General features: G+C 47.7%; 1 protein-coding gene across 7 annotated transcripts in view; it reads left to right on the forward strand.

Moving 5' to 3' along the window:
* The window catches only part of SFSWAP (splicing factor SWAP), a 94194-nt gene that overhangs the window by 28689 nt on the left and 41183 nt on the right, over positions 1–24322 (forward strand). For all 7 annotated transcript variants that reach the window (XM_005572640.4, XM_005572641.4, XM_005572642.4 and 4 more), the window contains exons 8-11: positions 14878–15118; positions 16114–16245; positions 17740–17833; positions 19132–19303. In XM_005572640.4, the coding sequence (XP_005572697.3) occupies positions 14878–15118; positions 16114–16245; positions 17740–17833; positions 19132–19303 (639 nt within the window). The remainder of the gene's footprint in view (positions 1–14877; positions 15119–16113; positions 16246–17739; positions 17834–19131; positions 19304–24322) is intronic.

Consider the following 24322-nt stretch of genomic DNA (forward strand, 5'->3'; position numbering starts at 1 on the left):
TTGTCATTGTAGATGTTTTATAAAGCTGTGTATTTTTCCTGATTTTTGTTAGAATTTTTCAACTTTTTCTTTGCATTTAATATCTATCGAACATCTTTGTGTAACAGTGCATGTAGATTTCTCTCTCCTCGCTGTAGCAGCTGCTTAGTATCCTGTCATATAGATTTATTATGAAACAGCCCTCCATTAATTGATAATTTGATTATTTATGATTTCCAATTATTTCTGCTTTTCCAGTACTGTAATGAACACTCTTTGTGTTTTTTTGGTGTGTTTTTTTTTTGAGACAGAGTCTCATTCTATCGCCTAGGCAGGAGTGCAGTAGCGGGATCTTGGCTCACTGCAACCTCAATCTCCCAGGCTCAAGCTATCCTCCCACCTCAGCCTCCTGAGCAGCTGGGACCACAGGCATGTGCCACCACACCTGGCTGATTTTTTAGATGAATTTTCTAGAGGGTCTTGCCATGTTGCCCAGGCTGATCTTAAACTCCTGGGCTTAAGTGATCCACCCACCTTGGCCTCCCAAAGTGCTGGGATTACAGGCATGAGCCACTGTGGCCTGCCAATTACTTATTGCTTTTAAGCACTAACACGGTATAATCCTATATGCAAGATAAAAATCTTAGAAAATAAACAGCTAGTTCAAAGAGTATATGCATTTGTTCAAAGTATTACCAGTGACTGAGCAGTTGCCTTCTGAAACATTGTGCCGTATGCATTGCTGCATTGTCACCACGGGGATATGAGAGCTGCTTAGTTGTGTAACCATTTAAAATGTAAGATTGATTTGAATATGCTGATACAGAAATATATTGAAGAGTGAGTAGGACAGTTAATATACTATATATATGACTTTGACTTTGATTCCTTTATAGAAATATTTTTAAATTATGAGAGTTTATAAATAGTATTTGCATTCTGTTATTTCCCAGTTGCTTTTTTTTTTTTTTTTTTTTTTGAGACAGAGTCTTGCTCTCTCGCCCAGGCTGGAGTGCAGTGGCACGATCTCGGCTCACTGCAAGCTCCGCCTCCTGGGTTCACGCCATTCTTCTGCTTCAGCCTCCCAAGCAGCTGGGACTACAGGCTCCCAGCACCATGCCCAGCTAATTTCTTGTATTTTTATTAGAGACGGGGTTTCACTGTGCTAGCCAGGATGATCTTGATCTTCTGACCTCGTGATCTGCCCACCTTGGCCTCCCAAAGTGCTGGGATTACAGGCATGAGCCACCGTGCCTGGCCCCCAGTTGCTTAATTTTATTTTTATGGTTGACTGGATTTGTTTTTTCCCCACAGCTTCTCCTTTTGAGTTATTTATTCAATTCATCTTTTCTTGGTCATTTGAATTTCATAAACAAGCACATTTTTACAAGGGCTGTAGTTCATGAATTTCTGCCTCTTGAAAAATGCCTGCGTTTGACCTTTATGTGAACAGGACAGCTTGTCTGGGTATAAAACTCTTTAAGTAATGCTGTGGGCCTCTCAGGTCTCTGGGAACTGGCATCTGATACTGTTTTCCACGGCTCGGCAGGGTGGCCCAGGGCAGCTGGGTGGGTCATGACTGCTTATTTGGGTTTGTTCATTGGTTGGTTTGCATTCATTGCTCCTGTGCTGCTCTCTGAGTTTTTTCATGCTTGAACATCTTTCTCGGCTGCCTTGTAACATAAATAGCAATTTGCAGGGAATGATGCACCGAGTTGCTTGCCTGGGATTCAGAAGTGGAACTGAACGTTGCTATGGAAAGGGCGAGGCCAGCCCTGTCTTCCCTACCCCGCCCTGGGAGGCGGATGCTCTTTCTGACCCAACATCTGAGGAAGTCTCGCTTTGCCCTTAAATTTTATTAACTTGATTTCCCATTTTTCAGGGACTATATTGTACACCTTTCAGTCAAAGATTCAGTTCTCATTTCCGGGAAGCTCTTTTCTGTTGTGCCTCGAGCACCTTTCCTGTCCCATGCATTGGTGCTTCTGCTTGAGGGCCGCAGTCTCTTGGTTCGGGTCACCTTTCTTCTGTGTTTCTCTTTGACACTCAGCAGGACTGTGTCTGTCTTCCCTCTCAGCGACTTTTTTCAGCCATGTCTATTTATTCCTTGTAGTTTAAATTCCATTGGTTCTGCAATGGTATTGTTTGGATGCACGGCTGGTTTTCTAAGCTTTACAGCAAAGCTCCGCAGCCTTTCTATATAAAGGTGCATGTCTTCAGCCCTGCAGCTGCCCAGCCTGTATGCAGCCCCTGCTTTGTCCCTGGGGTGTGGAGGCAGCTGCAGATGGTCGTAGACCCGTGTGTGTGGCAGGGCTTCACTAAAGCTTAATTGATGGATACGAGGGTTTTCATTTCTTTTTTTTTTTTTTGAGATGGGGTCTCACTCTGTCGCCCAGGCTGAAGTGCAGTGGCCGGATCTCAGCTCACTGCAACCTCCGCCTCCCGAGTTCAAGCAGTTCTCTGCCTCAGCCTCTCAAGGAGCTGGGATTACAGGCGCTGCCACCACACCCAGCTAATTTTTGTATTTTTAGTAGAGACGGGGTTTCACCGTCTTGGCCAGGCTGGGAACTCCTGACTTCATGACCCACCCGCTTCGGCCCCTCAGAGTGCTGGGATTACAGGCATGAGCTACCGTGCCTGGCCTAAGATTTTAATTTCATGTAATTTTGACGTCATAAAATATTATTCTTTTGTTTGTTTGTATTTTTTTCAACCATTTAAATATGTAAAAACCAGGCCAGCCATGGTGACTCACACCTATAGTCCCAGCACTTAGGGAGGCCAAGGTGAGTGGATCTCTTGAGCTCAAGAGGTCAAGACCAGGCTGGGCAACATAGTGAGACTGTCTCTACAAAAAAATTAAGAAAATTAGGTGACCATAATGGCGCACACCTGTGGTCCCGGCTGCTGGGGAAAGTGAGGTGTGGGGGTTGGCAGTGGAGAGGACATCGAGGAGTTCCAGGCTGCAGGGAGCAATGGTTGTGCCACTGTGCTCCAGCCTGGGTGACAGAGCAAGACCCTGTCTCAAAAGAGAAAAAAGCCAGTAAACACCGTCCTGCTGATGGCTGTACAAGAACAGGGAGAGCGCCTGCTGGACCCTGCCTCACAGCCTCCCCCTCTATTGCATGTGGTTGTGTTACCTTATTTTTGTGTTTTGTTGAACTCCTGTCTTCCCAGATTCGTCTGTGGCTCAGAGAGCTCAGAGGTTCCTCGGGTTAACGCTTCTTCAGCCTGAGTTGCCATTCACGTGCCATGCTGTTTCCCTCTGCTGCTTTTCCTGGGGGCGTGTGCGGGGTCTCATGCCATCTGGCGCTCTTCCTTCCCTGGTGTGCGAGCCTGTGTGTTCTTGGTATGGGTGGATTCTCCTTGATGCTCTCTCACCTTCTCTTAGCTCCTTTGTCTTCCCTTCCAGCAGCCTTCTTTGGAAGACCTGTCCTCTGCTGTCTTCTGTGAGATTCTAAAAATGTCCTGGTGCATTTCCTTCCCCCAGAGAGGGACCCACAGAGAGAGACGTTCTTGAGTATCACAGCTTGTCCGTCAAGCAGGGCCCCCCAGTCCACAAGCCCCCTTCTCCTCACTGGCAAGATCCCCACTGCAGGTCAATGGCATTTCTGCCTGCTTCTCTCTGTGGTGGGGCCCAGGTCCCACTTCAGCCACTTGCTCTCTGTACCCACAACTATTTTTATGTAAGAAATCTTCAAAACCTCAATACAGCATTAAAAATTGAAAACTTTTTGCTTTGAGGGTCACTGATGAAAATGGTAAGTAATGTTTAGAGACAGGCCTTTTTTTTTTTTCTAGAGGAAAGTTTTATTTGCCAAAAAGAGGTGACTTTTAAGCACAGTGGGCTAAAATTCCAAATAGCTGGTTAAATGCCCAAAACAGATTCATTTTTGTAGTTTCCCAACTTGACAAGTAGAATAATCTTGCATCACTACAGAATTCATTCGGGTTTCCCAAATCCAATTCGGTGATGTCAAAACGAGTCTTCTCTTGTTGGGGAACTTTTTTTTTTTTTTTTTTTTTTTTAAGTTACTAGGTCATCTGGAAGTTGCAACAGAATACAGTGTGGTTGTGATGGACTGCGTGTTAAGTGTTGACTTTCTCAAGTAGGTCTTGGCGTATAAGAACCCGTTAACAGATCATTGGAAACCATTCTGTGTTGTGATACGGATAGCCTTACGGTTTATATTAGTCTGTTTTCACACTGCTGATAAAGACATACCAGAGACTGAGAAGACGAGGTTTAATGGACTTATAGTTCCACACGGCTGGGGAGGCCTCACAATCATGATGACAGAAGGCAAGGAGGGGCAAGTCATGTCTCACATGGATGGTGGCTGGCAAAGAGTTTGCGCAGAGAAACTCATGTTTTTAAAACTATCAGATCTCATAAAACTCATTCACTATGACGAGAATAACGCAGGAAAGACCTGCCCACATAATTCACTCACTTCCACCAGTTTCCTCCCACAGTATGTGGGAATAGTGGGTATTAAAATTCAAGATGAGATTTGGGTGGGGACACAGCCAAACCATATCATTACCCCCTCCCTGACCCCTCCCAAGTCTCACATCCTCACATTTCAAAATCAGTCATGCCTTCCCAGCAGTCCCCTAAAGTCTTAACTCATTTCAGCATTAACTCAGAAGTCCACAGTCCAACATCTCACCTGAAACAAGACAAGTCCCTTCTGCCTATCAGCCTATAAAATCAAAAGCAAGTTAGTTGTTTCTTAAATACAATCGGGGTACAGGCATTGGGTAAATACAACCATCCATATGGGAGAAATTGGCCAAAACAAAGGGGCTGCACAGGCCCTGTACAAGTCCAAAATTTAACAAGGCCATCAAATCGTAAAACTCCAAAATGACCTTTGACTCCATGTCTCACATCCAGGTCACGCTGATGGAAGAGGTGGGTTCCCATGGTCTTGGGCAGCTCCGCCCCTGTGGTTCTGCAGGGTACAGCCTCCCTCCCGGCTGCTTTCACAGGCTGGTGTTGAGTGACTGGCTTTTCCAGGCACATGGTGCAAGCTGTTGGTGGATCTACCATTCTGGGGTCTGGAGGATGGTGGCCCTCTTCTCACAGCTGCACTAGGCAGTACCCCCGTAGGGACTCTGGGGGCTCCAACCCCACATTTCCCCTCTGCACTGCCCTAGCAGAGGTTCTCCATGAGGGCCCTGCCCCTGCGGCAAACTTCTGCCTAGGCATCCAGGCATTTCCATACGTCCTTTGAAATCCAGACAGAGGTTCCCAAACCTCAGTTCTTGACTTCTGTGCACTCGCAGGCTCACCACATGGAAGCTGCCAAGGCTTAGGGCTTCCACCCTCTGAAGCCACAGTCCGAGCTATGCATTGGCCCCTTTTAGTCATAGCTGGAGCAGCTGGGACACAGGGTACCAAGTCCCTTGGCTGCACATAGCACAGGGACCCTGGGCCTGGACCACAAAATCATTTTTTCCTCCTAGGCCTCCAGGCCTATGATGGGAGGGGCTGCCATGAAGACCTCTGACGTGTCCTAGAGACATTTTCCACGCTGTCTTGGGGATTCACATTTGGCTCCTGGTTACTTATGCAAATTTCTGCAGCCAGCCTGCATTTCTCCCCAGAAAATGGGATTTTCTTTTCTATTGTCAGACTACAAATTTTCTAGACCTTTATGCTCTGTTTCCTTATAAAACTGAATGCCTTTAACAGCACCCAAGTCACCTCTCGAGTGCTTTGCTGCTTAGAAATTTCTTTCACCAGATACCCTAAATCATCTCTCTCAAGTTTAAAGTCCCATAGATCTCTAGGGCAGGGGCAGAACGCCACCAATGTCTTTGCCAAAACATAACAAGTCACCTTTGCCCCAGTTCCCAACAAGTTCCACATCTCCATCTAAGACCACCTCAGCCTGGACCTTATTGTTCCTATCACTGTCAGCATTTTGGGCAAAGCCATTCAACAAATATCTGGGAAGTTCCAAACTGTCCTGTTTTCTTCTGAGCCCTCCAAACTGTTCCAAACTCTGCCTGTTACCCAGTTTCAAAGTCACTTCCACATTTTGGGGTTATCTTTTCAGCAGTCCCCCACTTCTGGTACCAAATTACTGTATTAGTCCATTTTCACACTGCTGATAAAGACATACCTGAGACTGTAGAGAAAAAGAGGTTTAATGGACTTAACAGTTCCACATGGCTGGGGAGGCCTTACAATAATGGCGGAAGGCAAGGAGGAACAAGTTATGTCTTACTTGGATGGCGGCAGGCAAAGAGAGCCTGTACAGGGGAACTCCTGTTTTTGAAACTGTCAGATCTTGTGGGACTCATTCATTAACACGACAACAGTGCAGGAAAGACCCACCCCCATAATTCTGTCACCTCCCATCAGGCTCCTCCCACAACACATGGGAATTGTGCTAGTTACAAATCAAGATGAGATCTGGGTGGGGGCACGGCCAAACTATATCACTGTTTTATCTCAGTTGGAAAATATTTGGACACAATGTGTGATGAGCCAAATAATAAATGCTTTTAAGTATGGGAGGATGGGAAGGAAGTCATATTTTCTTAAAAACTGTGGGCTTACATCTTAAGGAGTTTTTGGTTTGTTTTACCATTTTTATTCTTGCAATATGAGATTTATGTTATAGAGAGCTAATAGGTAACCACCCTGCCTGAAACAAACTATTGCCAGAAGGGGTCTTTTAGGAATTCTTGAAAATTATCTGAGTTCAGGAGATGAAGTCAGAAGTCTTGAGAATGGAGATAATTGAGTGGAAAAGAGAAACTTGCAGAAGGAGAAAGAGTTTCTCAGCCCTGTTTTCTCTCATTCACTTCTAGAAGACCTTGAAGGTTTCTAACATCCCCTGGGTGTATTAGGCACTGCCTCACTCTTGAGAATGCAGAATTCAGTAATAAAATCAATTATTCTTGAATTGTGTTGTCAATGCCTGACATTTCCATGCATAGAATTTGAACCTCTCCTGGGGTGCAGGTCTTCACTGTGAATAAGGCAGCACTCTAACTGTAAGCAGAGTAAGAGTCTCAAATCAACAGTCTGCCACAGTCTGAAGGAACTAAAAATACCTCTTTCAGTGATCTGTATCTTCAGATGGTAGTAAAACTTTTAGTATGGCTTTTTTTTTTTTTTTTTTTTTTTTTGTCAAAAAAAAAAAAAGTAGTATTGTAGAATTTTACACTAAATAGTGGAATTGCCATGATAACAATGTATTCTGACATTGATCCAGCAGTCGAATAAGCCTGCCGGGAACAGTGGCTCTTGGCAGCAGGTCAGGCTGTGGGCTTCAGAGCAGGCGGCTACCTGGCTCACCAGCACTGCTAGGGTAAATCTGCTCTCAGCAGCTTCCTCCTAGAATCCAGCTTGAAAATTAAATGGAAATAAACGAACATCGGTTATGGTCTAGGAAATTTGCTGCATATTGCATGTTCTGTTTGACACACTAATACATGTACATGCCTAGTATTACCGATGACTGCATATGTTGGTGAACCATTAGCCTGAACTGGAGAGATCTCAGGTGAGTGCTGGGAGCGTGCACATCATCTTCGCAATGCAGCCCACTCTGTATCTCTGAGAAGTCAGTGTGCGTGTGGACAAAGAATGGAAGGGAATGCAGGCAAGAGGGGCAGTTCTCAGACGGAGCTGTGCTGACTTCCTCGCTGAGGACCTACAGCGCTGTTGTAGTGTAGACTCACGTAATGGTGCCATCTTTTAAGCAGGTCTTGACTTTTGATGCCTCATTTGCTGCTGCTGGATCCAGGTGGAGCCAGCTTCTCTGGTGTGTGGGTCATTTGTTTGCAGTGTGCATTTGGTGAAATTGACAGCTGGGTTTCTGTGTCCCCCGCCTGGAACAGTGGTGTTCTGAGCCTGTAGCCAGTACTTTTCTGTGACTTGTCTTTCTTTCCTGTGTTCGTTCCTGTTACTGTTGTTTGTATGTTTACTTCTGTATTTTGCTGGAGCACATCCTCCAGTAGTTTGCCAAGGAAGGGTACATAGGAACACAAAGTTTTTTAAATTCTTGGATATCTGAAAATGCCTTAATGTTGCCCTCCCATTTGACAGGTAGTTCGGAAGGACCTAGAATTGCTGGATGGGTATGACTTTCCCTAAGAATGTGGGTGCTGGGTGCCACCATCTGCAGGAGCCTTTACTGCCATGGAGAAGCTCATGCCGGCCAGACGCTGTGGCTCACGCCTGTAATCCCAGCACTTTGGGAAGCTGAGGCTGGCGGATCACGAGGTCAGGGGGTTGAGACCATCCTGACTAACACAGTGAAACCCTGTCTCTACTAAAAATACAAAAAATTAGCCAGGTATGGTGGTGGGCGCCTGTAGTCCCAGCTACTGGGGAGGTTGAGGCAGGAGAATGGCATCAACCCAGGAGGTGGAGCTTGTAGTGAGCTGAGATTGCACTACTGCACTCCAGCCTGGGCAACAGAGCAAGGCTCCATCTCAAAAAAAAAAAACAACAAAATCTCATGCCATGTTCATTCCCATTCTCTCCTGTGTAACTTGTACAGGCTTTGAGCGATTTGCATCATGCTCTGCCATGCCAGGAACACAGTGGACAAAGCTCCTTCTGCCATGGAGCTTATGTTCTGGAGGGCAGAGCCAGACAGTGACAGTGGACACGTGACTAAAAGCGATGGAGAAAGTGGCCATGACAGGGGGACCAGGGTTCTGGGGAGGCTAGCAGTGCTGGCATCATGGGTCGGGGAGGCCTCCTGTGACCAGAGACCAGAGGAAGTGCAGGTGAGCCCAGCAATTACCATGTGCAGGGTGGGGGATGGGACAGCAATGGGACATGAGGTGGGAGAAGCAGGCAAGTGGGTTTGCAGGAGGGCTTCCCAGACAAGGGACCTAGCTTGACCCTGGTTGAGAGAGGTCACCGTGGGAGGGATTCAGGCAGAAACTGTGGAGGCAAGGGCGGAAAAGCCCGGGGCAGAGCTGTGCACGTGGAGGGAAGGAGGTGCTGGAGCTGGAGGGCAGGTCGCAGAGCTGAATCATGGGGCATCAGCCATGGGGTCTGACAGATGGACTGGATGGACGAGGGGTGTGGCCACCTCCTGTGTTGAGGGACTACAGAAGAGAGGCATGGGAGAAATCAGGGGCTCTGTTCTGGACACATTCGACTTGAAATATGGGTGAGACGTCCCAGTGGGAACATTGAGTAGGTGGTTAACGCACAAGTTCAAGTTCAGCTCAGGGCTGGAGATGTGAATTCTGCAGCCATCAGGTATAAATAGAATTTAAAGCCATTGAACTTAGAAGAGTCCCTGTCAACAGGATTTAGAGATCCAGGAAAGGAGATAGAGGCATGGCTGGTGCTGAGGAAGAGCCTGGGGCTGTGGGAGCAGCGAGGCCACGTCTGGCTCTGGATGGCTGGAGAGCCAGGAGACAGGAGGGCTGGCTTGTTGCTGCCTCTCAGATATGCTCAGCTAGTGACATTTGCCTGGCTGACACCCAGGGGCTTACTCGGATAGGTGTGTTTTTTCAGAATATCTATACTTATCTCCATAGAACTCTTAACTATTTTAATTCTTTTTTTTTTTTTTTTTTTTTTTTTTTTGGAGGCAGTCTGTCCCTGATCTCAGCTGGCTGCAGCCTCCATCTCCCGGGTTCAAGTGATTCTCCTGCCATAGCCTCCCAAGTAGCTAATTTTTTTGTGTTTTTTAGTAGAGACGGGTTTCACCACGTTGGCCAGGCTGGTCTGGAACTCCTGGCCTCAAGTGATCCCTGCACCTTGGCCTCCCCAGGTGCTGGGATTTCAGGCATGAGCCACCTGGCCAGCCTATTTTCATTCTTTTCTTTTTTTTTTTTTGAGACGGAGTCTCGCTCTGTCGCCCAGGCTGGAGTGCAGTGGCGCGATCTCAGCTCACTGCAACCTCCACCTCCCAGGTTTATGCCATTCTCCTGCCTCAGCCTCCCGAGTAGCTGGGACTACAGGCGCCCGCCACCACGCCCGGCTAGTTTTTTGTATTTTTTAGTAGAGACGGGGTTTCACCGGGTTAGCCAGGATGGTCTCGATCTCCTGACCTCGTGATCCGCCCATCTCGGCCTCCCAAAGTGCTGGGATTACAGGCTTGAGCCACCGCGCCTGACCCTGTTTTTATTCTTAATGCACACATTGTTCATCTTCCCTGACTTAGTTCTTCCGGAAAGGTGGTTGCTCACCAGTCTCCTCCTCTCTAAGAACCTTCTCAGCACAGGAGTTCTGTTCTGTCTGTTGAATTTACACGAGATTAAGATCATGCGGAGATACCAGGAAACTGGCTCTGGTTTTTGTAAGAAGCCAGCTGAATAGAGGGGCCTTGGGAGATAATTAGGCAGATTTCTCTGACCTGTGTTAAGTAGCTCTGCATGTTTCAGAGGAGGCAGTATTGGGGAAGAAGGACTTACAAATGTGCTTCCTGCTTTTAAGCAGCTTGGTTCTCTTCGTACAGCTATACTTGCCTTTAGGGACTGTGTAGGTACCTGTTGGAATTCCTTTCTTGGATTTATTTGGAGTAGGCTTTCGTAGTACTCATAGTGTTTATTAGAGTAACATTACATCAGCATTTAACTTACTTTAAAACCTAGTCCTTTTTTGGGAAATTCAATATAAAATCCTGAGAACAGCAACAAACCTAACAAAATATATGTGGTCCCAGCTTACTGAGGGTTCAACTTGATGGTGGGGCAAATGCAATTTGCATTCAGTAGAGCATCAGTAAATTACTTGAGATGCTAAAAACTTTATTATAAAATAGGCTTCGTGTTAGATGATTTCATCCAGCCATCAGCTACTGTAGGTGCCCTGAGCACATTTAAGGCAGGGGAGGCTGTGCCATGATGTTGGGTAGGCTACAGGTGGATTCAGTGCATTTTCCATTTCACGGTGTTGTCAGTGTATGGTGAGGTTGTTGGGAAGTAGCCTCACGATAAGCCCAGGAGATTCCCTGCATGTCGTGGCAGCCTGAGGACAGCAGGAGCCCCTTGGCACGCTGTGCCCGCCCCCATTTATGACTAGTGATGGCACAGTTATTGTCGGCACGCTGTGCCCGCCCCCATTTATGACTAGTGATGGCACAGTTATTGTCGGCACGCTGTGCCCGCCCCCATTTATGACTAGTGATAGCACAGTTATTGTAAAGCTGATGTGACTTTTGCCAGCCCAGACTTCAGTTTCTAGACTACAGCCCAGCTCGTAGATTCTAATTCTGTTCTCACCCTGTTCTAGTCCAGAAATTCTTAAAGTTTAGTGTTCATGAGAATTGCTATATACAACATACAAGGGGCTGTGTACAAAATCCCTGTGTGCTGTAGTTGCTAGTCAGTTTAAAGGGCTTCAGTCCAGTTAAAGGGTTCTGTCAGCTGTGTGGTGCTGCCACTGTGTGGGGCATGTGTCAAGCAGCTTCATGGTCACTGCGGGATATTTTAGCACTGAGGCATTTTAGAAGCAGCCCAGGCCATGCCACCAGCTGGCATGAACTCACTCATTAGACACTTACTGAGGGCCTGCTCATGCCAGGAGCTGTGCGAGCTGCTGAGGTTTTGTGGTCACTATTTGGAGATGTGGAGTCCTTGGGGCCATAGCTGCACCCCAGTCCTGGTGGCTGGCACAGGAGTCGCCTTAGGGCATTGTGTACAGGGTCCCACGTGAGGTCCCACGTGAGCCCAGAGCAAAGGCCTCCTGAGTCTGCCAAGGAGGCAGAGGCTTCCCAAAAGAAGTGGCACTGGAGATAAGCTGAATAGGGGCCTCTCGTGGCAGGCAGAGACCCTGTGAGGCCGTGCCAAGGACAGAGACCTGGGGACCAGAAACCAGGGCAAGGGGCGGGCTGGGCAAGCGGCAGAAGCCCTTCAGGAGACTGGCCCTGGGCTGTTCCAGATGCCTTGTGCCCGTCCTGCCTCCCACCAGGGCCACAGCATCTGGGGAAGGATGGATCTGATGTCCTCCCTCAGATCTTCACATCCCTGATACCCTACGAAATGGGAATCTGGGAGAGGCAACCCAAGAGCAGTGTAGCGGAATTCATGCACCCCTGCGGCACTGGTTCCCGGGCCACTTCGGAGCATGGCAGTGCCACAGGACACGCCCCACGTTCCACATTCCACCGTCTGCCGACAGATGAGTGTTTTCATCTCATTGAACAGCACATACTTTATTTCTCTTGGAGTCCTTTTGAGAAGCAGGACGATTTTCAAATTTGATTAAAACCTTGGAGAGAATCACAGGGAAGAGGTCACAGCAGCAGTGGCTAGTAGCAGACCGGCTCACAGAGGCTGCGCGTATCTCGGCTTCACAGCTCTCCTCCATGAGAATCTCCTGAGTCTGGGTCAAGGGTGTGCCCAGAGCATGGTCAGCCTGGGTGGTTTTTGTGTGGAGCCTCTGAAGCAAGTTGGGGACCCAGGCTAGGATGTCCCTGGAGGTGTTTTCAGATTTGGGGATTTGTTTCATTTTTACACCTAGAGACAGCCTTTTTTTCTTTTTGTGAGCTCAGCTCAGGGCTTCACTCTATCACCCAGGCTGGAGCGCAGTGGTGCCATCACACCTCAATGCAGCCCCGAACTCCTGGGCTCCCGCCATTCTCCTGCCACAGCATCCCAAGTAGCTGGGACGATAGGTGTGTACCATACCCAACTAGTTTATTTTATTTTTTGGAGATGGGGTCTGACAATACTGCCCAGGCCTGAAGCATCCTCCCACCTCAGCCTCGCAAAGTGCCAGGATTATAAATGTGAACCACTGCACCCAGGCTAAATTTTTCATTATATTTTAGCCAACGTTTTTGACGTTTGTAGTGGATGAGTCTCTGAGTAGTCTGCCATTTTGCCAGCACTGCTATTTTTTTTTAACACTTCGTTTTTATTTAACAAGATGGAATGCTCAGGAAGGTCATATAGTCTAACAGTCTGCGGGTTCTTTCAAAGAAATGGCGCTTAGCTTTGAAAATAACTTCTTCATCTCTGTTGTGTTCCAGGGTGATTGCACTTTACACAGTTACATAAAGAATGCAGGTATCAGGTTGGAGTTGCGTAATATGTACTTACTAGTTGAAATAATTATAAACTGTTTTGTTTTGTTTGTTTTTATGAATTCAGATCCCTTCCTTTGTGGCCCCAGTTTAAAACATATTTGGGCTTCTTTTTAGGGATGAGACTGACTGTCCAGGGCAGGACATGGGGTTTCCGTCCTTCCTGCTGAGGTGGGAGGCTTGAGACCTGACAGTAGCCAGTCAGTAGTGGCGTCGGTTCCGCCCAGCCCTCCCCAGAGCCAAGCACACAGTGGGCTGCGCTGTCTCCCCTGGAGTGCTGGCTTCACCCTGGCCCATACACAGTAGCCTGATGGCTCCAGCAGGGAGTGGATGGAAGCAGCAGCTCCCCTCTTCCAGGGACGACGTTGTCTCTTACAGAAGCACGTGCTTATATTTGGATTCCTGATTTTGATAGGAAAGCCTGTGCTGGACTATCAGGTCGGCTCGCCGGTCCAGCACGTACTCTGTGCTCAGTGCAGAGGCTACCGAGACAGTGAAGACAGGACCTGCCCCGTAGGACCTCAGAGACGGGGCCTGCCCTGCTGTCAGCCTCCTCCCATTGACCTCCAAGGGTTTCATCCTTGCCCCCGGCCTTTTCTCAGAGATGGTACTCAGATATTTCTGTGTAGACGATAATGTGGAGTACATTGAGCCCACTTATCTTATTTTGAAAATTTGGAGTATTGCTGTTTCTGTGTCATGGTGGTTGGTATATAACATGGAGCTACAGAACGACGGTTTAGGAGTTCATCGTGTGTAATTAATTTAAATAAGTCGTTGGCAGCTGGAGAATATGCCGACAGTACGTAGGAATTATGCTGCCTCGCCAATCTATGACGGAAAGGTCAAGAGAGTCTAAGTCGTACTTCTGAAATGTTTCTCTGCATAGCATACATTACTGGAAACCATGGTTAAGCTTTCACTGTTTTTCAGTGTTATCGTTTCAAGGTGAATTATTTGAAAATGAAGATAAAAGTTCTTAATTAGAAAAATAATTTTGCCATCTCCTAATAAAGAGGAAATTAAATCTGTGTGTAGTCAGAACTACTTGCTTATCTACAACAGGACTGGAAATTAAATTTCATAAGTAATCGTTGAATCTTCTGCGATTCATGGTTCTGAACATTTAGCCCCAAAAAGGATAAATGTACAGGATTTTTAATTGTTAAGACAGCGTGCCACTGCCCTACAGATACCTGCATGTGTACACAGAATAGGGGGGAAGATGGCGTACATCACTCTCTGTGATGGAAAGGTCCAGACGCAGACTCAGTGCCCCTGGGAACTTTTATTTACTGGATAAATTCCCGCACAGCCTGTGTTGCTGGGGCCGGGGGTTGACACCGGGGTTGCCAGGAGCACCTGCCTTACCGAGGGGGTAGTTTCCGGATTAACGTGTGAACGAACGGAGGGAGCAGTGTGCCTGGAGAATGAAAGCTGATGTCAGCGCAGGCAGCTAGCCAGAGGCGTTTCCTCACATGTGCGTTTAGGAGCATAGGTGGCCTTCGTGAGCCGTGTGAGCAAAGGGGTGACTGGTTGCTGCAAGAGAGGAGACTGTTCCCAACCTGCACATTTTGAAGTTAAGGAGAATATTAATTTGTCTAGAGAATATTCACGTCTGGTGGCTTTGAACATCCTCATGCTGTTCACTTTCCATCTGTCTTTGGATGTGTGTTGTGGCTTTGCCTGGTTCTTTTAAATTGCGTATGGCACAGACAACATTTTTGTATCAGAAAAATCTAGAAAACAGCATGGTTGGAAGTGAGCAGAAGCAAGGCTGCATCTTGCCGGGGGACAGGCTCTTGTGACTGTGTTGCAGACTCACGGACCAGTCTGTCGCTGGCCACGCTCACTCCCGGGCAATGTGTCTCCACAGCGACCGTGGCAGCCATGTATTACAGCTACTACATGCTACCGGATGGCACTTACTGCCTGGCGCCGCCCCCTCCCGGAATCGACGTGGCCACTTACTACAGCACCCTTCCTGCTGGTGTGACCGTGTCTAACTCCCCCGGAGTGACGACCACTGCCCCACCGCCTCCTGGGACCACGCCACCGCCGCCCCCAACCACGACGGAGACAAGCAGCGGGGCCACCTCCACAACCACCACCACAAGGTAGGAGCAGGGTCCGCCGGCGCCTGCTGTGTGGGTCACTTAGCACTGCAGTCACTGGAGCCGTCTGTGTCTCCCTGGGGGGCTTGTAATCTGGATCACATATAGGGGTCCCCATTATCTGAGTAGTTATTATTCCAAATCCCCAAGTTACAAAGTTGACAGGAAAACAGAAATGGTCGTAGCACAAACTTTTTAGCGTTGAAGTTAAACCTCTTATAAAGTTGAGTTCATTTCACGTTGCACGCTGGCCCCAGATCTCCAGCATCTGTTCTTGCGCTTTGTGTCAGAGTCTCAGTTGAGCTGTGCTAGGCAAAATCAGTATGCAGTGAAACTGCAGTTGTTTGTAAAACATGCAGGTTCGTAAAGTTGAGGAAGGTGATGTTGGGGTGCTTCATGAGTCTCCCAAGCTGTTGGCCATTGCAGGGGCCTGGCAGCTACTTCAGTTAACCTGTGAAGCCATCGGCAGAGCCCTAGCTTCCCCAACAGCGAGGGCCCCCAGTGTTCGTGGGACGAGGAGGAGACAGGTGCTTTACCAGAGGGCCTGGAATGCCCGGCCTTGAAAGGAGGCTCTTGGGAAATGTAATAAAACACGGGAGTTTCTGTAAAAACGACTCTTTCTGGTCATGCTGAGCAAGTCAAACAGGAAATGAAGAAAGCTGAATCATGCTTGCTGACTTTTTTTTTTAATATAACAGCAACAACAACAAAAACTTACTCTTGTTTATTTCTAAGAATTAGCTTGTGATTGGGGAGAAATGTTAATTACTAGGAAAAATGCACCTTTTATCACTAAAATCCCCATTTTCACTCGACAATAATCCTGTCTAGTTGACTTTAGTTTCTGTCGTATGCATCACCTTCAACAAGAGCCTCCCCTATATACTGTAACTCACATGTCTCTCTGGACATCTGAGGCGGTGAGGACCTCCGAGCAGCCAGGACGGAGCTTGGCGAGCCCCTGAGGCCCAGGGGCCTCACAGACTCTTCTCCCACAGTGCACTTGCCCCCGTGGCCACCATCATCCCCCCGCCCCCCGACGTCCAGCCTGTGATTGACAAGCTAGCCGAGTATGTCGCCAGGAACGGCCTGAAGTTCGAGACCAGTGTTCGTGCCAAGAATGATCAAAGGTCAGAAGAAGAATTTTGTATGTTAGGTATATGGCATTTGGGGATTTCGTTTAGCCTTTTTTAAAAAATGTAGGTACAGAATGAATTTTTTTTTATGTATTTTTAATCCTTTTCTTGGCTCAAATGTCTTTTTTGAGATGGAGTCTCACTGTGTCACCCAGGCTGGAGTGCAGTGGCGTGATCTCGGCTCACTGCAACCTCTACCTCCTGGGCCCAAGCAATTCTCCTGTCTCAGCCTTCCAAGTAGCTGGGACTACAGGTGCGCACCACCACACCAGGCTAATTTTTGTATTTTAGTAGAGACAGGGTTTCACTGTGTTGGCCAGGCTGGTCTCAAACTCCTGACCTCAAGTGATCCACTTGCCTCGGCCTTCCAAAGTGCTAGGATTACAGGCATGAGCCACCACACCCAACCAATGTCTTTAGATAAATACATTTTTTAATTGGCTTGTTAGGCCGGGCACGGTGGCTCAAGCCTGTAATCCCAGCACTTTGGGAGGCCGAGACGGGCGGATCACGAGGTCAGGAGATCAAGACCATCCTGGCTAACACGGTGAAACCCCGTCTCTACTAAAAAATACAAAAAACTAGCCGGGCGAGGTGGCGGGCGCCTGTAGTCCCAGCTACTCGGGAGGCTGAGGCAGGAGAATGGTCTAAACCCGGGAGGCGGAGCTTGCAGTGAGCTGAGATCCGGCCACTGCACCCCAGCCTGGGCGACAGAGCAAGACTCTGTCTCAAAAAAAAAAAAAAAAAAAAAAAAATTAGCTTGTTAAATTGCTTAGACTTGGGGTGGTGTTTTTAAATTATGTTACCTGTTTTTTGTTTGTTTCATTTTTTAAGTAAGAATTTTGGGCCGGGCGCGGTGACTCAAGCCTGTAATCCCAGCACTTTGGGAGGCCGAGATGGGCGGATCACGAGGTCAGGAGATCCAGACCATCCTGGCTAATATGGTGAAACCCCGTCTCTACTAAAAAATACAAAAAACTAGCCGGGCGAGGTGGCGGGCGCCTGTAGTCCCAGCTACTCGGGAGGCTGAGGCAGGAGAATGGCATAAACCTGGGAGGCGGAGCTTGCAGTGAGCTGAGATTTGGCCACTGCACTCCAGCCTGGGCGACAGAGCGAGACTCCATCTCAAAAAAAAAAAAAAAAAAAGAATTTTGAAGCTACCTAAAATAAAACCCTATAATTCATGGTTTTCAAGAATCTGCCTTAAAAATCTAGACACAAACCCTTCTTTTTAAAAACCAAGTAATGTCCCATGCTTCAGTGCTAGTAAAGCCTAAAAATATGTTGTCAGTTTGCCGTGTGACCTGTGTAACCCCGGGCAAGCGATTTCGACCCCTTGTATGCCGTCTCCCTCGTCTATGAGTAGCTGTAATAGTAACCACCTTGTGGGGTTGTGGAGATCAGTAAAGAGCTAGGAGAACAGGGCCTGTTGTTACTTCAGTGTGCTTATGTTGGTAAATGACCCATTTTCTTTCTCCTTCTGCTCAGATTTGAATTCCTGCAGCCATGGCACCAGTATAATGCCTATTATGAGTTTAAGAAGCAGTTCTTCCTCCAGAAAGAAGGGGGCGATAGCACGCAGGTACGTGTCTGCACACCGGGAGGCCGTGAAGCTGTTACAGGTGGCTCTGCCTTCCAGATCAGAAGTCACTTTCTGTTTATTCTCCTACAGGTGAAAGGGCTGGGTGATTCTTCACCTTTCTTTAATGTGTGTCTGGCATACTCCATCTTTCACATCCCCCTTAGCTCTGGAACTTGATCTGTTGAAAGCATCTGCCCACATTCACAGTACTGATGATTGTTTGTCCAGCACATTCTAAACAAAAAAAATCCTGTTCCTTCAGCTGTTCAATGTTTTGGCTGTCTACAGTTTTTAGCTACATTTCCTGACAGCTGGGTACCCTGCATGTGTTGTGTTAACATGTGTGAAATATATAAAATATGGCCAGGTACGGTGGCTCATGCTTGTAATCCCAGCACTTTGGGAGGCCAAGGCGGACAGATCATGAGGTCAGGAGATCGAGACCATCCTGGCTAACATGGTGAAACCCCATCTCTGCTAAAAATACAAAAAATTAGCCAGGCGTGGCAGCAGATGCCTGCAGTCCCAGCTACTTGGGAGGCTGAGGCAGGAGAATGGCATGAATCCCGGGGGGCGGAGCTTGCGGTGAGCAGAGATCATGCCATTGCACTCCAGCCTGGGCAACAGAGTGAGACTGTCTCAAAAAAGAATATATATATATATATGTGGGCGCCTCACACCTGGCCAGCTGCTGCTGGGGGTGTCCTGCAGCATGGTCTCTGCCTGCTCCTGCACGCCCTTCCCCCTCACCAGGTCCCCGGCGTGGTGCTGGTGCCCTTGGAAGTGCTTTTTGTCCCGCAGCCCCGTCTTCTGCCTTTGCTCTGCTCTTCTCAGTTATACAGACACCCTGACATTTTTGTAAAGCCAGTTTTGGTGAAGAGATGACATGGACCTTGCTTCTCAGGAGATTTCTTCAGACCTTTATCTCCGATGGCATGGCCCACACTGAAAGAAACTGACTCCTCTGTAGGTGATGAGGATAATTTGGTATTTTTAAAGAATTCTCAGTAATCAGCGTCCAAAGAAAAGGTACCGAAGATTGGTTCCCAAGGCAGTATTAGGGCTTCAAAGAGTATAGTGTTTTTTCAGACAGGAGAAAATCTTCTGCTCCTCTTTGATACATTCTATTGTAAGAAAAAATAGCAGATCTGGATATGGAAGTCTATTCCCAGTGCTGCTTGGGCAGTAATGTACAGTTGCCGTTGTCCAGTGAAACATATATACTGTATACATCTCTCTTTTTTGAAAATGTCTGTATAATTTCTTGCTGACAGTTTATAGTGACATTTCATCTCTAGGCTGTGTCCGCACCGGAAGAGGCTCCCACAGACTCTGCTCCTGAGAAGCCGAGTGACACTGGGGAGGACGGCGCGCCTGAAGACACGGCCGAGGTGGGAGCACGGGCAGGCTCAGGCGGGAAGAAGGAGGCGTCGTCCAGTAAGACCGTCCCGGACGGGAAGCTGGTGAAAGGTACGCTGCCACTTGCATGTTGGCCTTGCACGTTCCACCGTAAGTCGGCAAGCGCAGGATCCTCGGCGACCTCACCTGCAGGCTGGGTTGGGGTTGGCGGCCCCCGCAGGTGGCTGTGGCGAAACCTCCACCTTCTGCGCTGTGTCGTGCTTGCCTAGCGTGGCACTGGAGGTAACGTGGGTGTGAGCAGCCCTTAGGTATGTGTCTGTTTAACAGTCTGTTCACTGTACTGGACGTTTGCAGAAAGTTTCAAATAATCCTTCATACTCCCTGGGACTTTCTGAAGCTATTTATATGCAAACTGTTGTACCAATGAAATTCATTTACTTACTTGTCAAAGCAGGTTCCTTGAGAATCTCTGCCAGGCGATACTTCGCTCACTCGATTTCAGTTACTTTATTATGTTCTTGGAGGGAGACTTTCATGTTGCAGGACACACATGCACGTAAAAATAAAAAGCCAGTGCAATTAAAAAGCAGACAGAAGCAAAGGCCAGAGCAGGCCCCGTAGCCAGGAACCTCATGGAAGCCCGTGTGGAGCAGCGGTGGGCTCCCCCACAGGAGGGAGGTTCTGTGGAGGAGAGGCGTTCAGCTGGTGTTGCGAGAGGAACGGGAGGCACCGAGGCGGGGGTGCAGCCCTAGGCAGGAGCCCCGTGGTGCGAGCTGCCCGGCCCTGTGCTGAGATGTGGTAGGTAGTCAGCAGTGACTAGGGGGGTGGCTGGTGAAGGATCCTTGGCCAGCTTGTCCAGGCGTGCCCTTTGGGGGAGGGGCCGGTACATCTGACAGGTTTCAGGTCAGCAGAATAACTTTATCCAGTCTGGTGACTTTGCGATGCAATTAAGCCACTGGAGCGACTTCAGAGATTTCTGGTGGCATTGGTGGCCTGGAATGGAGTGTGACAGGTGTGGCAGTGGGGCGAGGTGACAGCTCTTGGGTTAGAAGGAAAGGCAGAGTGGAGACGAGAGATTGAGGAAGTAGGCTGGGGTGGTAAGAGGACCATTCTTTGCATAAAGATGCCTTGCTGTATGAGAATGGTGATCATTTAGCAAAACCAAATCCGTGTGGATGAACTGTTAACTAGGCAATTCACTATGTGTGTCTTTGGGCCTCTCATTCCAGGAGGTTACCTGAGCACAAATGATCCATCTCTCACCCTTCCCGGCCACCCGCAGACTCTCATTGGAATAACCAAAGGATTGTAATAAGTAGAGGATGAAAATGGTTATTGCTCTAGAAAGCAGGGGGAGGTACTGTCTGTATGTCAGGGTAAGGCAGCACACCTGGAGCTCGCAGAGAAGTGCCCTTGAGACTCAGGGCGGTGACCCCAGGGGAGTCGACCGTCAGCCGCAGAGGGGTGGTCAGGAGGCTGGAACAAGCTGGGGGCATCCCAGAGGCAGCAGTACCTCATCCGTTCTCACACCCAGAAAGAAACCACAGCCCGAACCTGCCTCCTGCCCCAGGGTTTGCGAGCGCAGGGAAGGCGCCTGACGCAGCCAGCTCTGGGGCGTGGAGAGGGGTTGTGAGCCCAGGGAAGGCGCCTGACCCCTGCCAGCTGTGGGGCTCGCAGAGGAGCAGCCCTGCACACAAGGCTGCTGCCAACCAGCATGGCCTTCTCCACACCTCCCTGATTGTCCTGGCACCTGGCAGACAAAACAGCACACCCAGAAGTTTCCCGTCTCCATCCACCCAAGCCTGAGACACCTGAACAGAGATCTACTCAGTATCTGACAAAACTCATGCTAACTCTCAGTTCTCAAAAGCACAGGCCAGCCTCTCTCTGAATAGATGCGGAGACAGAAATGTCATTGCGCCCACAGAGATTCCAAAGTTCGGAAGACACAGCTGAGCCTCCAGGCATATGGGCATCTCTGAAACAGACTGCGTAACAGGAGAAAAATCTTTAAGTCTCTAATTTGTATTCTACAAAACTGAAAATATAAAACTTGTGCTACTGATTATCAGACGTGGAAAAGATTGCTTAGAAATAAATTGCTGTGGAGTGTGGTGGCTCACGCCCATAATCCCAGCACATAGAGAGGCCAGGGCAGGCAGATCGCTTGAGTCCAAGAGTTCGAGACCAGCCTGGGCAACATGACAAAACCCCGTCTCTGCTAAAATTACAAAAATGTAGCCAGGCATGGTGGTGCATGCCTGTAGCACCAGCTCCTCACAGAGGCTGTGAAGCGGGAGGATCACTTAAGCCTGGGAGGTAGAAACCAGCCTGGACAATATCGTGAGACCATGTCTCTACAAAAAAATTAAATTAACCAGGCTTGGTGGCACACATCTGGCCTCCCAGCTACTTGGAGGCTAAGGTGGGAGGATTGTTTGAGCCTGGGAGATGGAGGTTGCAGTGAGGCAAGACCACGCCACTGCGTTCCAGCGTGTGTGACAGAGGAAAAAAATTATAGGTATCTTTAAAGTATATGAAGAACATATATTATTTCAAATTTGAATGAATTTGAAAATCAGTGAAAAATAACGTTTTCTAAGAAAACATGAGTTGCTGAAATTATTTCATAAATAAGGAACCGACATAGATCTATAGACCTGAAAGAATTTTGAAAATAATTGGTTAGTGAAATACCTCTAAACCCAGGCAGTCAGCCAAGACAAATTAAAGGTCAAGTTAATTCACCCTCAAGAAATAGAACGCCTACATCATTAAAGCCACTCCAGAGCATTAAGAAAGATGGAAAAGAATGAAGCTCTCAAAGCTTGGCAATCTGTAGACCACGATCACTTACAAGTATAGATGTTAAGATAAGAAACTGAATTCAGCTATGTATGAAAATAGTAATAAGTTATGAGCAAGTAGGATTGTTCCAGGAATCCCAGTATGTCACAAAATGAGAAGATCTTCTAGTACAGTTTATCATATTAACAGATGAACATTCTCTCACATTTTTATGATGAAACTTCTTTAGTATAACAGTAATTGATGTTGGAAAAACAGGCTCTCCGTTTTGAAAAATAATAAGACATCACATATTTGACAACCATAATTCCATATAAATCCAGTATTTAAATGTAAAAAATAAAACTAGAAAAGTAGAAACATATAAAGGTAATTTTTTGAAATAATCTTGGAGCTGGAAAGAAGTGTCTAAGAACTGAAGCTGTAAATCATGGGGAAAGATTAGTAGGTCTAATGGGGGCTTGGCCTGAATAAAGTTAAAAGACAAATACAGAAATGGCAGTAATTGCTACCACATAAAAATAAAGGTTAACATCCTTACTATAGAAAGAGCTTTTATAAATCAATAAGAAAAGACAGTCACTGACCTAGAGAAATAGACAAAGGACATGAAAAGATGGTTCCAAAAAGAAGAAAAATCGATGGCCAGTAAATATATTTTTTCAATGTATCCTCATTAACAGGTTTTTATTTTTTGCCTCTCAAATTGATAAAGTTTAAAAAAAGTAACAATGATAGGCTGTGGGCAGTGGGAGTCCTGGTTTTGAAGGAACAATGATAGAGAGGCTGTGGGCAGTGGGAGTACTGATTTTGAAGGAACAATGATAGAGAGGCTGTGGGCAGTGGGAGTACTGATTTTGAAGGAACAATGATAGAGAGGCTGTGGGCAGTGGGAGTACTGGTTTTGAAGGGACAGTGATAGAGAGGCTGTGGGCAGTGGGAGTACTGGTTTTGAAGGAACAATGATAGGCTGTGGGCAGTGGGAGTACTGGTTTTGAAGGAACAGTGATAGAGAGGCTGTGGGCAGTGGGAGTACTGGTTTTGAAGGAACAATGAGAGAGAGGCTGTGGGCAGTGGGAGTACTGGTTTTGAAGGAACAATGATAGAGAGGCTGTGGGCAGTGGGAGTACTGATTTTGAAGGAACAATGATAGAGAGGCTGTGGGCAGTGGGAGTACTGGTTTTGAAGGGACAGTGATAGAGAGGCTGTGGGCAGTGGGAGTACTGGTTTTGAAGGAACAATGATAGGCTGTGGGCAGTGGGAGTACTGGTTTTGAAGGAACAATGATAGAGAGGCTGTGGGCAGTGGGAGTACTGGTTTTGAAGGAACAGTGATAGAGAGGCTGTGGGCAGTGGGAGTACTGGTTTTGAAGGAACAGTGATAGAGAGGCTGTGGGCAGTGGGAGTACTGGTTTTGAAGGAACAATGATAGGCTGTGGGCAGTGGGAGTACTGGTTTTGAAGGAACAGTGATAGAGAGGCTGTGGGCAGTGGGAGTACTGGTTTTGAAGGAACAATGATAGGCTGTGGGCAGTGGGAGTACTGGTTTTGAAGGAACAGTGATAGAGAGGCTGTGGGCAGTGGGAGTACTGGTTTTGAAGGAACAGTGATAGGCTGTGGGCAGTGGGAGTACTGGTTTTGAAGGAACAATGATAGAGAGGCTGTGGGCAGTGGGAGTACTGATTTTGAAGGAACAATGATAGAGAGGCTGTGGGCAGTGGGAGTACTGGTTTTGAAGGGACAGTGATAGAGAGGCTGTGGGCAGTGGGAGTACTGGTTTTGAAGGAACAATGATAGGCTGTGGGCAGTGGGAGTACTGGTTTTGAAGGAACAGTGATAGAGAGACTGTGGGCAGTGGGAGTACTGGTTTTGAAGGAACAGTGATAGAGAGGCTGTGGGCAGTGGGAGTACTGGTTTTGAAGGAACAGTGATAGAGAGGCTGTGGGCAGTGGGAGTACTGGTTTTGAAGGAACAATGATAGAGAGGCTGTGGGCAGTGGGAGTACTGGTTTTGAAGGAACAATGATAGGCTGTGGGCAGTGGGAGTACTGGTTTTGAAGGAACAGTGATAGAGAGGCTGTGGGCAGTGGGAGTACTGGTTTTGAAGGAACAATGATAGAGAGGCTGTGGGCAGTGGGAGTACTGGTTTTGAAGGAACAATGATAGGCTATGGGCAGTGGGAGTACTGGTTTTGAAGGAACAGTGATAGAGAGGCTGTGGGCAGTGGGAGTACTGGTTTTGAAGTGTAAGTTGATACAACCCAGTAATATGGACTGAATTTTAAATGAAAATGACCTTCTACTCCTAGAAACGTGTTTTACCAAG

Source organism: Macaca fascicularis, chromosome 11 (assembly GCF_037993035.2).
Source record: "Macaca fascicularis isolate 582-1 chromosome 11, T2T-MFA8v1.1".
NCBI lineage: Eukaryota > Metazoa > Chordata > Mammalia > Primates > Cercopithecidae > Macaca > Macaca fascicularis.